The sequence below is a fragment of the Nycticebus coucang genome, chromosome 4 (assembly GCF_027406575.1).
Source record: "Nycticebus coucang isolate mNycCou1 chromosome 4, mNycCou1.pri, whole genome shotgun sequence".
Lineage (NCBI taxonomy): Eukaryota > Metazoa > Chordata > Mammalia > Primates > Lorisidae > Nycticebus > Nycticebus coucang.
The window spans coordinates 116,408,861-116,424,345 of record NC_069783.1 but is presented as its reverse complement, the minus strand read 5'-3'; the positions used below and the strand labels follow the sequence as shown (position 1 = coordinate 116,424,345).

The window sequence follows — 15,485 nt, the reverse complement described above, 5'->3', positions numbered from 1 at the left end:
AACAACATCTTGAATATTCCTCTCAATACAAAATATCCCCAAAATGTTGACTGAAAGTAACTTAAGTGAATAAATAGATTTTAAGCCCAAGATTCCCCCCCCCCAAAAAAACACCCAAGACTGCTGAACAAATGGGAGGGTGAACAATGGAAAGAGGTGGGGAAATTTATCTGTGTAGGTTTTACCTCTGTCTGGGAGAGAAAAGCTCTTAAGCAACAATAAATACAGCTTGGCCATTACACAGGTTTAAGGGAGAAATCATATTTTTACATTCATATTTTCACGTAAATTCACATTTATGATTTTTAGAAGTCCAAGTAAAAAATTTGAAGTTACCCCTATTGGTAGTCTCTGTAGGTGCCCATTAGAAGCATATATAAATCCTCTCAGAAGAACGTATCAGAAAACTTAATGTTAACATACATGTGCATGTGCACACACACACACACACACACACACACACAGGGCAACAAACCTCCAGGAATGGGAGTCAGCAGAAAACAACATACCAAAAAAAATACTTCAGATATTAGCATGTTAAAGAAACTGTAATATGACTAAGGAACAAAAGAGCAATGTACCCCTACTCTAAGGAAGAAATTTAAGTATGCAATAACCTAGGCACTAACCTAAGTGTTTTCCAAGCATTATTTCACTCCTCAGGAATTATTTACAAATTTTTTTTTTTTAAAGGCAGAGTCTCACTTTATCGCCCTAGGTAGTGTGCTATAGTGTCACAGCTCACAGCAACCTCCAGCTCTTGGGCTTAGGTAATTCTCTTGCCTCAGCCTCCTCCCAAGTAGCTGGGATTACAGGCACCCGCCACAACACCCGGCAATTTTTTTGTTGCAGTTTGACTGGGACTGGGTTTGAACCCTCCACCCTCGGAATATGGGGCTGGTGCCCTACTCACTGAGCCACAGGCACCACCCTGATTATTTAAACAATTATGAGGCATACTGAGGAAAAGGATTTTAAAAAACTCAAATAAAGGCCAGGTGCAGTGGCTCACACCAGTAACCCTAGCACTCTGGGAGGTGGAAGCAGGTAGATTGCCTGAGCTCAGGAGTTCTAGACCATCCTGAACCACAGCAAGACCCCATCTCTAAAAATAGACAGGGGTTGTAGCAGGTGTCTATACTCCCAACTACTTGGGAGGCTGAGGCAAGAATACTGCTTGAGCCCAGGAGTTTGAGGTTGCTGTGAGTTCTGACTCCACAGCACTCTATTGAGGGAGGCAAAGTGAAACTCTATCTCAAAAAAAAAAACATCAAATAAAACACTAAATGTAATCACTGGAGTGAAAACCTCAATGGACAGATTAAATCACAAATGAGAAAAAAAGAAAATTTGGGTGGGCCACGCAAGTGATTTGTATGTGTAATCCTAAACTCTGGGAGGCTGAGGCTGGCAGATCACTTGAGATTAGGAGTTTGAGACCAGGGCAGTGCCTATGGCTCAACGGAGTAGGACACCGGCCCTATATGCTGGAGGTGGCGGGTTCAAACCCAGCCCTGGCCATAAACTGGAAAAAAAAAAAAGAAAGAAAGAGTTTGAGACCAGCATGAACAAGACCCTGTTTCTACTAAAAATAGAAAAAATTAGCCATGCATGGTGGTGTGATCCCAAAGTCTCAGCTACTCAGGAGGTTTAAATAAGTGGATCACTTGAGCTCAGGAATTTGAGGTTGCAGTGAGCTATGACGATGCCACTGCTGTCCAGCTGGGGCAACACAGCAAGACTCTATCTCCAAAAAAAAGAAGAAAAAGAAAAAAAAAAACCAAAATGTGGATGACAATCATACTAAGTCTTTAAATATTATAAAACATTTAACAAAAACATTATACCTCCTTAATATTATGAAATTTTAAATAAAGAGAAAAATTAGAAAACTAGAAAATACATTATCCAGAATGCAGCACAGAGGATAAAGAATTGGAAAATGTAAGTTAAGAGATATGGCTAAAGTCTAACACCTCTAAGTGGAATTCAAACAAAGACTATAAAGAGTCAAAGGCAACAAAAAATAGAAATGAATGAGAATTTTCCAACTGGAAGAAAAATACTAAATTTCTAATTAGAAATGCCAGCAAATACCAAGAAAAAAAAAATTTTTTTTTTTTTTGGAGACCGAGTCCCACTCAGTTGCCCTGGGGTTGAGTGCCATAAAATCATAGCTCACAGCAACCTCAAACCCTTGGACTCAAGCAATTCTCGTCTCAGCCTCCCAAGTAGCTGGGACTACAGGCGCCTACCACAACGCCTGACTGTTTTTTAGAGACAGGATCTCATACCTGTGAGCTCAGGCTATCCATCCACCTCAGCCTCCCAGAGTGCTAGGATTACAGGTGTGAGCCACGTGACCAGCCTAATACCAAGAAATTCGCTGAAATACCAGAGAAGTCATTAGGAATACACAGAAGAGGGCTCGGTGCCCATAGCACAGTGGTTATGGCACCAGTCACATACAGTGAAGGTGGCAGGTTCAAGCCTGCATCGTTGCCTGCTAAGCAACAATGACATCGCCATGTGTTGTGGTGGGTGCCTGTAGTCCCAGCTACTTGTGAGGCTGAGGCAAGAGAATTGCGTAAGCCCAAGAGTTTGAGGTTGCTGTGAGCTTTGATGCCACAGCACTCTACTGAGGGTGACAAAATGAGACTCTGTCTCAAAAAAAAAAAAAAAAAAAAGGAATACAGAAGAGGAAAGACAAAAAAAAATCTTAAAATCAGCCCAGAGGCCAGGCAAGATGGCTCACGCCTGTTATCCTCTGGGAGGCCAAGGTGGGTAGATTAGCTAAGCTCAGGAGTTAGAAACCAGCCACAGCAAAGCAAGACACCATCTTTACTAAAAGTAGAAAAACTAGCCAGACTTTGTGGCAGATGTCCATAGCCTCAGCTACTCAGAAGGCTGAGATAAGAGGATCCCCTGAACCCACGAGTTTGAGGTTGCTGTAAGCTATGACACACAACCCCAGGGCAATAGAGTAAAGACTCTCTGTAAAAAAAAAAAGAAAAGAAAACATCCTAGCACTCTGGGAAGCCAAGATGGAAGGATTGCTTGAGCTCAGGATTTGAGACCAGCCTGAGCAAGACTAAGACTAGAAAAATTGTAAAGGGCACCTGTAGTCTTAGATAATCTGGAGGCTGAGGCAGGAGAATCACTTGAGCCCAGGAGTTTGAGGTTGCTATGAAGTCAGGCTGACACCACAGCACTCTAGTTGGGGCAACAGAGTCAGACTTTGACTCAAAAAAAGACTGTTCAGGCCAGGTGCGGTGGCTCACGCCTACAATCCTAGCACTCTGGGATGCTAGGGTGGGTGGATTGCCTAAACTCAGAAGTTCAAAATCCACCTGAGCAAAAGAAAGACCCCCATCTCTAAAAAATAGCCAGTTGTTGTGGCGGGCCCCTATAGTCTGTTACTTGGGAGGCTGAGGCAAGAGAATTACTTGAGCCCAAGGTTTGAGGCCACGACACCACGGCACGCTACAATGGGCGACAAAGAAAGACTTTGTCTCAAAAAAAAAAAAAAAGATTGTAACGGCCAGGCATGGTGGCTCACACCTGTAATCCTAGCACTCTGGAAGGCCAAGGCAGGTGGATTGCCTAAGCTCACAGGTTGGAGACTAGCCTGAACAAGAGCAAGCCCCTGCCTCTAAAAGTAGCTGGACATTGTGGCAGGCACCTGTATTCTCAGCTACTTGGGAGCCCAAGAGTTTGAGGTTGCTGTGAGCTATGATGCCAGAGCAGTCTACTCAGCAACACTGTGTCTCAAAAAAAAAAAGATTATATCAATATCCTGTTCCCTAACAATCTTAAATAACATTCTATAGCTAGCTACTATAAAGGAAGAAAAGCCACCTATATAACGGACATACCTGAAAGACCTCACCTTCATGAATGAGATCAACTGATACCTTGAGGACACATCATCACCAATGTAGCATTCCTGACAAAACTGTATCCTCAATCCAAATATGAGAGATCAGGCTCGGTGCCCATAGCTCAGTGAGTAGGGAGAAAACCACATACACCGAGGCTGGAGGGTTCGGGCCCGGCCCTGCTAAACAACAATTGCAACCAAAAAATAGCCGGGTGTTATGGCAGGCGCCTATAGTCCCAACTACTAGGGAGGCTGAGGCAAGAGAATCACTTAAGCCCAAGAGTTTGAGGTTGCTGTGAGCTGTGATGCCACAGCACTCTACCAAGGGTGACACAGACTGTCTCAAAAAAAAAAAAAAGAAAGAAAGAAAAGGAAAGAAAAAGAAATCAGACAAATCTAAATTGAGGAAGAAAGATTCTGCAAAATAACTGGCCTTTATTCTTTAAAAATGCCAGTTTCCAGGGCAGTGCCTGTGGCTCAAGGGAGTGGGGCGCCGGCCCCATATACCAGAGGTGGCAAGTTCAAACCCAGCCCTGGCCAAAAACTGCAAAAGAAAAAAAAAAAAAGCCAGTCTTCTAAAATATAAGAAAATAATATGGTAGGGGGGCATGGGAATTCAACTAAAGCAAAAATAAGTAAAGACAATGCATAATCCCAGACTCTGAAAACAAAATTAAGAGTTCTAAAGGGTATTAAGGTACAAGTAGAGAACTTATATTTCCTAAAGATAACATTTGTATTTTAATGTTACCATGTCTCTCTTAAAAACAAAAGAATACCCTTGTTCTTTTTTTTTTTTTTTTTTTTGTAGAGACAGAGTCATACTTTACTGCCCTCGGTAGAGTGCTATGGCGCACGGCTCACAGCAACCTCCAGCTCTTGGGCTTACGTGATTCTCTTGCCTCAGCCTCCCGAGCAGGTTCTTTTGGGGTTTTTTAAAGTTTATTTATTTATTTATTTTTATTGTTGCAGTTTGGCCAGGTTTGGGTTTGAACCCACCACCCTTGGTATATGGGGCCAGCACCCCACTCACTAAGCCACAGGCATCACCCAGAATAACCTTCTTCTTAAAAGAGACATGCTAAAGCATTCAGGAATAAAATGTTGTCTTTAAACTTAATCTCGAGTGGTTCTACGGAAAAAAATACATATAAAGGTGAATGTAGGGAATTACATGTTAAATACAGATAATGGGTATGTATGTGGGTTATGACAATATTACAAAATAAGATGAGAAAAGCAACAAAAAAGAATAAAGCAAATTTTCTTGTTAAAATCTTTCAATTTTTTATGAATTGCATATGACTTACAGAAACTATAGATACAGAGACTAGTGTCAAATAAGAAAGCCTACCCTTTATGTCACTCAGAGAACTGGGACCACCATGAGATTGGTCTGCCTCACATACAGACCTCCAGAAGTCCTGCTCTGCCATGGTGGAGGCCTGACCTTCCTTTTGCAGACTCAGGGCCAACATGAAGTCCAAATTTGCACTATCTTCACCACTCTCTTTGGGGGGCTGTTGGCTTCTATTCCTTTCCTGCCTTTCTTGTTCTTCAACTGAAAACAAAACAAAACACCAGCACTCATTATTAGAGACGTTGCTACCCTCAAGTCCATGCCTAGTAAACAGTTAAGGTTTACATGCATCTAGGCAGGAAAAAAATGGCCCCATCTCTGCCAGTACTTTTGGCCATCTAGTTCTCATAGGTCTCTGAACATTAAGTCTGCCATGAGAAAAGTTTCCATTATTTTCTATTTGTAATTAATAAGCAATATTACCGAACTATAACTATTAGATAGGCACTGTGGTTAACATTTTACATTTTCTGCATTTTAGCAGAATAATTTAAATTGCATGATAGTCTGGGTATGGTGGCTCACGCCTATAATCCTAGCACTCTGGGAAGCCAAGACAGGTGGATTGCTTGAGCTGAGGAGTTCCTCAGACAAGCTTGAGCCAGAGCGAGACCCCATCTCTATTAAAAATAGAAAAAATTAGTTGGGCATTGTAGCAGGAGCCTGTAGTCCCAGCTATTTGGGAAGCTGAGGCTAGAGGATCACTTGAGCTGAAGACTCTGAGGTTACTGTGAGGTAGCCTGATGCCATGGCATTCAACTCAGGGTAACAGTCTCAAAAAATAAAAAATTAAATTAAATTAAATAATAAATTAAAAAACAACCTGGGAGTTGTGGCAACATCTACAGTCCCAGCTACTCAAGAGGCTGAGGCAAGAGGATCGCTTGAGCCCAAGAGTTTGAAGTTACGTGAGGTGTGACACCACAGCACTCTACCCAAAGCAACAGACTGAGATTCTGTCTCAAAACAAAACAGAACGAAACTGCATGAGGTCAGATTACTGAATTCAAATCTCAGCTCCACCATTTACCTAGTGTCACATAACTTGTGACAGTTAAATGAGTTATTGGCACGTAAAGCACTTTGCAAATGTCTATGGCACATAAGGTAGAGTAAGTGTATCAAATTCCAAATTTGAAATACTCCAAACCCACAACTTTCTGAGCACTAACATGACATTCATAGGAGTATTTCAGACTTTTAGATTTGAGATGCTCAACTAGTAAGTACAATGCAAATATTCCAAAATCCAACAAAATATGAAATCTGAAACACTTCTTACCCCAACCATTCCAGACAAGGGGTACTCAGCCTGTACAGTGATAGCAATCTATAGCTATCATCATTGTCAAAAGCAATATAATGTAAAAAGACTATACTTTCAAGGATCATTTCTATAGTTCATTACTAGAAAAGTTTCTCTAAACCTGTAGAGCACTACCAAGGGGAATAAAAAAGTCCTATCATCCAGTAGTAAAAAGGTCCTATTATTCTGTTGTATAGGCAAATTAGCTAATCTTTGCAATGTTACCCAGCTACAATCAGACTTCTATAATTAAGATCTATCTAGCCCTAAAACCCTGTTGTCCTTTGCCCTGGGATTTCTTTTGGGTTTTTTCTTTTTGGTTTTTTTTTTTGAGACACAGTCTCACTTATTAACCCTCGGTAGAGTGCTGTAGCATCACAGCTCACAACAACCTCCAAATCCTTGGGCTTAGGCGATTCTCTTGCCTCAGCCTCCCTAGTAGCTGGGACTACAAGCACCCACCACAACGCCCGACTATTTTTTTGTTGCAGTTTGGCTGGGGCTGGGTTTGAACCCACCACTCTCAGTATATGGGGCCGGCGCATTACCCACTGAGCCACAGGCGCTGCCCAATTCTTCTGTTGTTGTTTTTTTTTTTTTTGTGGTTTTTGGCTGGGGTTAGGTTTGAACCCGTCACCTCCCGCATATATGACTGGCGCCCCACTCCTTGAGCCACAGGCGCCGCCCAATTTCTTCTGTTTTTTTGAGACAGAGTGTCATGTCACTATGTTGCCACAGACTAGAATGCCATGGTGTCAACCTAGCTTACAACAACCTCAGACTCCTGGGTTCAAGTGATCCTCCTGTCTCAGCCTCCAGAGTAACTGGGACTACAGGTACACACCACACCACCAGGCTAATTTTTCTTTCCTTTTTCTCTTTGAGACAAACTTTCACTTTGTCACCCTTGGTAGAGTGCCATGGCATCATAGCTCACAGCAACCTCAAACTTTGAGCTCAAGTGATTCTCTTGCCTCAGCCTCCCAAGTAGCTACGACTACAAGCACCAACCACAATACCCATCAATTTTTAGAGACAGGGTATCACTCTTGCTCAGGCTAGTCCTTTTTCTTGGGTGGAGGGACAGTCTCATTCTGTCCCCCTGGGTAAAGTGTCGTGGCATCACAGCTCACAGCAACCTTAAACTCCTGGGTTCAAGGGATCCTCTTCTCTTGCCTCAGCCTCCCAAGTAGCTGGGACTATAGGTGCCCGCCACAGTACCCAGCTAGCTAAGGCTGGTCTTGAACTCCTGAGCTCAAAGGATCCTCCTGCCTCAGCCTCCCAGAGTATTGGGATTACAGGCATGATCCATCATGCCTGGCCTGCCCTGAGATTTTTATACTATTCCAGTTTTCTAATACTGAATACAACTCACATAGATTATTCTGAATCGGAAACGGAGCTGTCATATTCCTTTGGCTGGTAGTTCTATTATGGAAAAGATCTGATTCAAAGGCTCTCAGGGGCCTTCCAGGTAGCCTCATGGGTGGGTCCAGTGCCTCAATTTGTCTCAGGAGTTGGGATGCGATCCAGATTCCATCTTGACCCCAAGACTCATCATATTCATTAGGAGGTATGGCAACCTCATTTCTCTTTTCCTCTCCCTCTTGCCCACAAACTTCCGGGTGAGTCTTCAGGTCTTTAACAAGAACATTGCGCCCACAGGTGCCACACAGCTCTGTCCGGGCACCACAGTAATCTTCGTGTTCCTTCAACTTGACAATGGAAAGTTCCAAATCACAGTGTTGGCAGACAGCAAGCCGCAGAGGGCACTCAGTCTCCTGCAACACAGAGTAATAAGGCAGTTAATACGCACATCTAGGGGCTGGGTGCCATGGCTCATGCCTGTAATCCTAGCACTCTGGGAGGAAGAGGCAGGTGGATTGCTTAGCTCACGGGTTTGAGACCAGCCTGAGCAAAAGCAAGACCCCCATCTCTACTAAAAATAGAAAAACTGAGGCAAGAAGATCACTCAAGCCCAAGAGTTAGAGGTTGCTCTGAGCTACGATGCCATGGCACTCTACCCAGGGCAACAGCTTGAGACTCTGTCTCAAAAAAAAAAAAAAAAAAAGAGGGCGGACCTGTGGCTCAAAGGGGTAGGCACCAGCCCCATATGCCAGAGGTGGTGGGTTCAAACCCAGCCCTGGCCAAAAACTGCAAAAAAAAAAGATTCACCAAGTTCCCCTCACTCCTATTCCAATTTAGTCTTAAATAGAAGGTAAGGAGGAAAAGAGACTTCCCTTTAGAAAGACACTAACTTTCCTAACTTTCTTTTTTTTTTTTTTTTTTGTAGAGACAGAGTCTCAGTACCGCCCTCGGGTAGAGTGCCGTGGCATCACACGGCTCACAGCAACCTCTAACTCTTGGGCTTACACGATTCTCTTGCCTCAGCCTCCCGAGCAGCTGGGACTACAGGCGCCCGCCACAACGCCCGGCTATTTTTTTGTTGCAGTTTGGCCGGGGCTGGGTTTGAACCCGCCACCCTCGGCATATGGGGCCAGCGCCGTACTCACTGAGCCACAGGCGCCACCCCTTTCCTAACTTTCATATTTGTATTTAGCACTGACTTTAATTGGAGCAAAGAAGCCAACAATCACCAATGAAGATGACCCCCCCAAGGATATAAATATACTCAGTAAATGAAGGACAAAATCTTTATATTTAATAGGAAATAGTTGCTGAAAACTAAAAACATTATAAAGATATTAAAAAAAACTATGCTAATATGACATGCACATTCCAAAAACTGGAAGCTGAAATTTAGAATTTTTTTTTTTTTTTGAGACACAGTCTCACTTTTTTGCCCTGGGTAGAGTGCCACGGTGTCACAGCTCACAGCAACCTCAAAGTCTTGGGTTCAGGCAATTTCTTGCCTCAGCCTCCTGAGTAGCTGGGATTACAGGCACCCGCCACAACACCCAGCTATTTTTAGAGGTGAGGTCTCGCTCTAGCTAAGCTGGTCTTAAACTTGTGAGCTCAAGCAATCTGCCCGCCTCGGCCTCCCAGGGTGCCTGGGATTACAGCCATCGCGCCCAGCCCTTTCTTTTCTTTCTTTTTTTTTTTTTTCTGGGATAAAGTCTTACTCTGGTGCCCAGGCTGCAGTCATGGTATCAGCTTAGCTTACAGCAGCCTCAAACTCCTGGGCTCAAGTAAGTGATCCTTACTGAGGAACTACAGGTGCCTGCCATAATACCCAGCTAATTTTTCTATTTTTCATAGAAAAGGAAGTCTTACTCCTGCTCAGTCTAGTCTCAAACTTCTGACTCCAAGAGATCCTCCTGCCTTAGCCTCTTGGGGTGCTAGGTAGAATCGGAGGTATAAGCCACTGCACTAGGCCCATTTCAAAAGTTTAGATATTTTATAACCACTGTACCAAAGAGCAAAAATTTCTTTTCATACAAATTTTGAGACACAGTCTCAATCTGTCACCCTGGATAAAGTGCCATAGTGCCATCATAGCTCACAGCAACCTCAAACTTTTGGGCTCAAGGGATCCTCCTGACTTAGCCTCCTGAGTAGCTGGGATTACAAGTATCTGCCACCACATCCAGCTAGTTTTTCCTATTTTTAGTAGAGATGGGGTCTCACTCTTGCTCAGGCTACTCTCAAACTCCTGAGCTCAAGCCTCCCACAGTTCTAATATTATAAGCGTGAGCCACCATACCCAGCATTTTCATACAAATTAAATTACTAAAAATGCTACTCAAATTCTATTCAATTTCTGCACTGTTTATGGTCAATTGAATGAACTACCTGTTGTAGGAAACACAAACTGATAAAAAGGGCCTAGGGAGCTGAAAAACAGGGTAAAAGATACAATTTTTTTACATCTATTCACTTTTGTGCCTTTAAAATTGCATACCATACAGATATAATACCAATTCAGAAAGATTTTTTTTTTTTTGAGACAGTCTCACTTTGTCACCCTCACTAGAGTGCTGTAGTGTCACAGCTCACAGCAACCTCCAGCTCTTGGGCTTAGGTGATCCTTTTGCCCCAGCCTCCCGAGTAGCTGGGACTACAGGCACCCGCCACAGTGCCTGGCTATCTGTTGTTGCAGTTTGACCAGGGCGGGGTTTGAACCCACCACCCTCGGTATATGGAGCCAGTGCCCTACTGAGCCACAGGCACCACCTAATAGATTTCAGGATTGTTTTTTTTGGTTGGTTGTTTTATACAGATAGATTCTCACTTTATCACCCTCAGTAGAGCGCTGTGGCATCACAGCTCACAGTAACCTCCCAACTCCTGGGGTTAGGCGATTCTCTTGCCTCAGCCTCCCAAGTTGCTCAGACTATAGGCACCCACCACAACGCACAGCTATTTTTTTTTTTTTTTTTTTTTTTAGAGACAGAGTCTCACTATACCACCCTCAGGTAGATTGCCGTGGCGTCACATGGCTCACAGCAACCTCCAACTCTTGGGCTTACGTAATTCTCTTGCCTCAGCCTCCCAAGCAACTGGGACTACAGGCGCCCACCACAATGCCCGGCTAATTTTTTTTGTTGTTGCAGTTTGGCCGGGACTGGGTTTGAACCCTCCACCCTCGGTATATGGGGCCTGCGCCCTACTCACTGAGTCACAGGCGCTGCCCCCGGCTATTTTATTTTGATGCAGTTTGGCCAGGGCCAGGTTTAAACCCGCCACCTTCAGTATATGGAGCTGGGGCCCTCCTCACTGAGCCACAGGCGCCACCCCAGAAAGATTTTTTTTTTTTTTTTTTTTTTGGCTGGGGCTGGGTTTGAACCCGCCACCTCCGGCATATGGGACCGGCGCCCTACCTGCTGAGCCACAGGCGCCGCCCAAGATTTTTTTTTAATGAACCTTTTAAATAGAAAAATATCACTGACCTAAGTTACTCCAGGGCAAAAGAACAAATAATTGCTGGCACATATCATATAATTAAGTACTTTGCTAACAATCCTAGAAAGTTCTAGTAACTCACCAGGATAGCAAGTAAAAGCTATTTAAAAACAAAAGAAATAAAGGAAAAACTTTAGAACTCTAGATAGTTAATCTCTGGTCTAAAACTGTCATGGTCTGACTTGCAGGAATGTTAGGGAACACCGTGTACTTGCACTTTTATAATGATTGGTGTATCATGGGACTCCCAGAAATAGCTGGTAGAGAACCTAGGAGAGGGGGCAGTGTATTGGAGGTTGTTTCAGATAGCAGAAATAGCAATTGTTAATTCACAGCAATACCATTGTTAATACAATCTCAATCATACCACCCAATTACATTTTATTTATTTATTTTTATTTTTTTTGAGACAGAGCTTCACCCTGGGTAGAGTGCCATGACATCACAGCTGAGAGCAACCTCCAACTCCTGGGCTTAAGCAATTCTCTTGCCTCAGCCTCCCAAGTAGCTGGGACTACAGGAGCCCACCGCAATGCCTGGCTATTTTTTTTTCTTTTTTTTTTATTGTAGTTGTCATTGTTTGGCAGGCTCTGGCCAGATTCAAACCCGCCAGCTCTACTGGATGTGGCTGGAGCCTCTGAGCTACAGGTGCCCCTATTACCTTTTAAATTAAGGGTAATTTAATTATAAATTAATAAAATTTAGTTGTTATAGTTTGAGATAGATACAATGAAATGTATCTTCAACACATAGCCTGGTAAATTTTTACATATGTATACATACTCCTGTGTGACTAACACCTAAATAGTTGTTTGAATTTTTTAATTGGCTAATTAATATACTCATTTAATGCTGGCTAGTTTTGTCTCAACTAAGGACCAAACAATAACTATGTTTTCTCTCACCAAGTGCTGAGGAATTTCTTCAGGTATAAATAGCATGTTATCTTAGTGATCAAAAATTCAAAATGAAATCATAAGGCAGACTGTGCTAGAGAGGTTATCCTGGCCAAGTGCAATGGGTCATGCCTGGTAATCCCAGCACTTTGGGTGGTTGAGGTAGGAGGATTCCTTGAGGCTACGAGTTCAAGACTACAATGAGCTATGATTGTGCCATTGCACTTTAGCCTAAGGGAAAGAGCTTAAAAAAGTGAGTGAAACCCTGTCTCAAAAAAATTTCAACAAAAAATTAAGAGATCCTGGCTCAGCACCCGTAGCACAGTGGTTATAGTGCCAGCCCCATACACCGAAGGTGGTGGGTTCGAACTCAGCCTGGGCCAGCTAAACAACTGTAATAAAAAAAACAGCCAGGGCTGGGCAGTGCCTGTGGCTCAAGGAGTAGGGCGCCGGTCCCATATGCCAGAGGTGGCGGGTTCAAACCTAGCCCCGGCCAAAATCCAAAAAAAAAAACAGCCAGGGCTCAGCCCCTGTAGCTCAAGCGGCTAAGCTACCAGCCACATACACCTGAGCTGGTGGGTTCGAATGCAACCTGGGCCTGCCAAACAACGATGGCTGCAACCAAAAATTAGCCGGGCATTGTGGTGGGCACCTGTAGTCCCAGCTACTTGGGAGGCGGAGGCGGAGGCAGGAGACTTGCTTGAGCCCAGGAGTTGAAGGTTGCTATGAGCTGTGATGCCACAGCACTCTACCCAGGGCGACAGCTTGAGGCTCTGTCTCAAAAAAAAATAGCTGGGCATTGCAGCGGGTGCCTATAGTCCCAGCTAATTGGGAGGCTGAGGCAAGAGAATCGCTTAAGCCCCAGAGTTTGAGGTTGCTGTGAGCTATGGTGACATAGAACTCTACGAAGGGCAACATAGTGAGACTCTGTCTCAAAAAAAAAAAAAAAAAAGAGAGACAGACAGTTACCCCACAATCACAACCCCAGGCTTGGCTTCATACTTAGCGGGGCTGCCAATAGCCAAACCCCAAAAGGTAGATCCAGTTCCCAAGGGAAAGACTCTGAAGCCTGAGCATGAGGTGTAACAGCCAGGCAACTAAGTCTGGCAGTAGCTGAATAGTCAGTCAAAGCCTCAAACAGGCTTTAAGAGGCAGTATGCATGTGAACTGTTGGGAGAACAAAGACTCAGCCAGACTAGCTTTCTGCTCTGCATGTGGCTCTACAATCTCAGCAGGACCAGCCCCATGATAATTCACTCTCTTCTTAGTGCAAGGAGACTAACCTCATGCTTCTTTAACTGTCTCTTCTCCAACTTCTTGTTACATTTGCAGGTCACCTAAGGTAAGAAGTGAGAATCAATAAATTGGCTTTGTGACAATACATTCTCTTGCTATTGCACAATATCAAGTATAATACATTTATGAACATTTGGGTACTTGATTGTTTACCAAACAGTGTTCCGTAGCCATGTGAGTCTCCATGTCAGATTTGGGAAATGGTTCCTTGCAGAGAGGACACATCCCAATGTTCCTTTGACAGTGGATCTCGTGGATGGTAAAATTAAACACAGGAATTTCTTTCTTACTACAGAAATAGACCAATGAAAAAGGTTAAGCATTACTGACTGATCTATGCCCTTTTTTGCACAGTAGGATAATGTGGAAATCTGATGTATCCAATCTTTAGTCTCCATTATTTCTAATTAATAGTGTACAAACGTAGGACTGTTACCATCCCTGCTTTCCAAGAATTAAATCCTGAAAGTTATGTCTTCTGCATACCATTCTGAGTTAGCAGTGCTATGCACTAACCTAAACACTCATTCTTTTTTTTTTTTTGAGACAGAGTCTCACTTTGCCTCCCTCCGCACAGTGTCGCGGCATCATAGCTCACTGCAACCTCAAACTCTTGGGCTCAAGTAATCCCCTTACCTCAAGCCTCACAAGCAGCTGAGAATCCAGGTGCCCACCACAACACCCGGCTATTTTTAGACACAGAGTTTCACTCTGGCTCAGGCTGGTCTCAGGCTCCTGGGCTCAGGCAATACACCCACCTCAGTCTCTCAGAGTGCTAAGATTACAGGCATGAGCCACCGCACCTGGCTCTCAGTCTACTTTCTTAAAGTCAGACCTGATGACAACCAACAAGACAGATGCCAAGAAGAGTGAAGCTAGGGTTTTCCAAAACCATCCATGCTGCAAAATCATACACTCCAGGATTATTTTAAAAAACAAAACAAAACACCCACACACACAAAAAATCCACCCTACCACTTATTTTCACTTTCAGTTAAGCAGTTTAATTTCATTGGATTTTATTCTATGAAAAGTCAAACCAAAAAGAGTAGATGCCAGCTTTGGGATAATCCAAGAGGAACAGGAAATTGCTTCTTTTCCGTCCCACGTGCCTTTCAATCAGGCTGGATGCTAGTCAGAAACATGCTCTCTGCCTGGGTTGGTACACATTTCATCAACAAACTGTAAAAAATGAAATCCTGAGCCTTTCCCTCAGTCTGTCTCTTCGCCTAATTTTTGCCTTTCTTACTTAGCTTAAGTGATCTAATCAAAGATCATATCTAAATTGAAGAAAAGAAGAGGGATAAAGTGACAAAGGAACAAGACCATTTGAACCTGACAAGAGTGTATATAAACTACAATTAGAGGCACACACTATTCAAAGGTCTTACTTTGCCAGGGGCAGTAGTGCATACCTGTAAAGCAAGCCAGTTGGGAAGCTAAGGCAGAAGGATGACTTGAGCCCAGGCATTCAGAGCCAATCTGGGCAAAACAGCAACACTCTTTTTTTACTTAAAAAAAAAAAAAAAAAAGAAGGGCGGTGCCTGTGGCTCAAAGAGGTGGGGTGCCGGCCCCATATGCCTGAGGTAGTGGGTTCAAACCCAGCCCTGGCCAAAGACTGAAAAAAAAAAAAAGAAAAAAAGGCTCGGCACCTATAGCACAGTGGTTGTGGCACCAGTCACATACACTGAAGTTGGTAGGTTCGAACCCAGCCCGGGGCCAGCTAAACAACAATAACAACAGCAACAAAAAACGGCTGGGCATTGTGGCGGGCGCCTGTGGTCCTAGCTACTTGGGAGACTGAGGCAAGAGAATCACTTGAGTCCAGGAGTTTGAGGTTGCTGTGAGCTGGGACGCCATAGCACTCTACCAAGGACGATATAG

At 43.6% G+C, this 15,485-nt stretch overlaps 1 protein-coding gene and 1 pseudogene across 4 annotated transcripts in view; one reads left to right on the top strand and one right to left on the bottom strand.

The window, feature by feature from the left end:
- The window catches only part of TRAFD1 (TRAF-type zinc finger domain containing 1), a 35,299-nt gene that overhangs the window by 7,336 nt on the left and 12,478 nt on the right, over positions 1 to 15,485 (bottom strand). For 2 of the 4 annotated variants that reach the window (XM_053590252.1, XM_053590251.1), the window contains exons 3-6: positions 13,755 to 13,890; positions 13,589 to 13,642; positions 7,922 to 8,327; positions 5,235 to 5,441 (exon numbers count right to left, since the gene is read on the bottom strand). In XM_053590252.1, the coding sequence (XP_053446227.1) occupies positions 5,235 to 5,441; positions 7,922 to 8,327; positions 13,589 to 13,642; positions 13,755 to 13,890 (803 nt within the window). The remainder of the gene's footprint in view (positions 1 to 5,234; positions 5,442 to 7,921; positions 8,328 to 13,588; positions 13,643 to 13,754; positions 13,891 to 15,485) is intronic. The other 2 variants (XM_053590253.1, XM_053590254.1) reach the window with 2 other exon arrangements.
- LOC128585020 (uncharacterized) lies at positions 6,610 to 6,736 on the top strand (annotated as a pseudogene).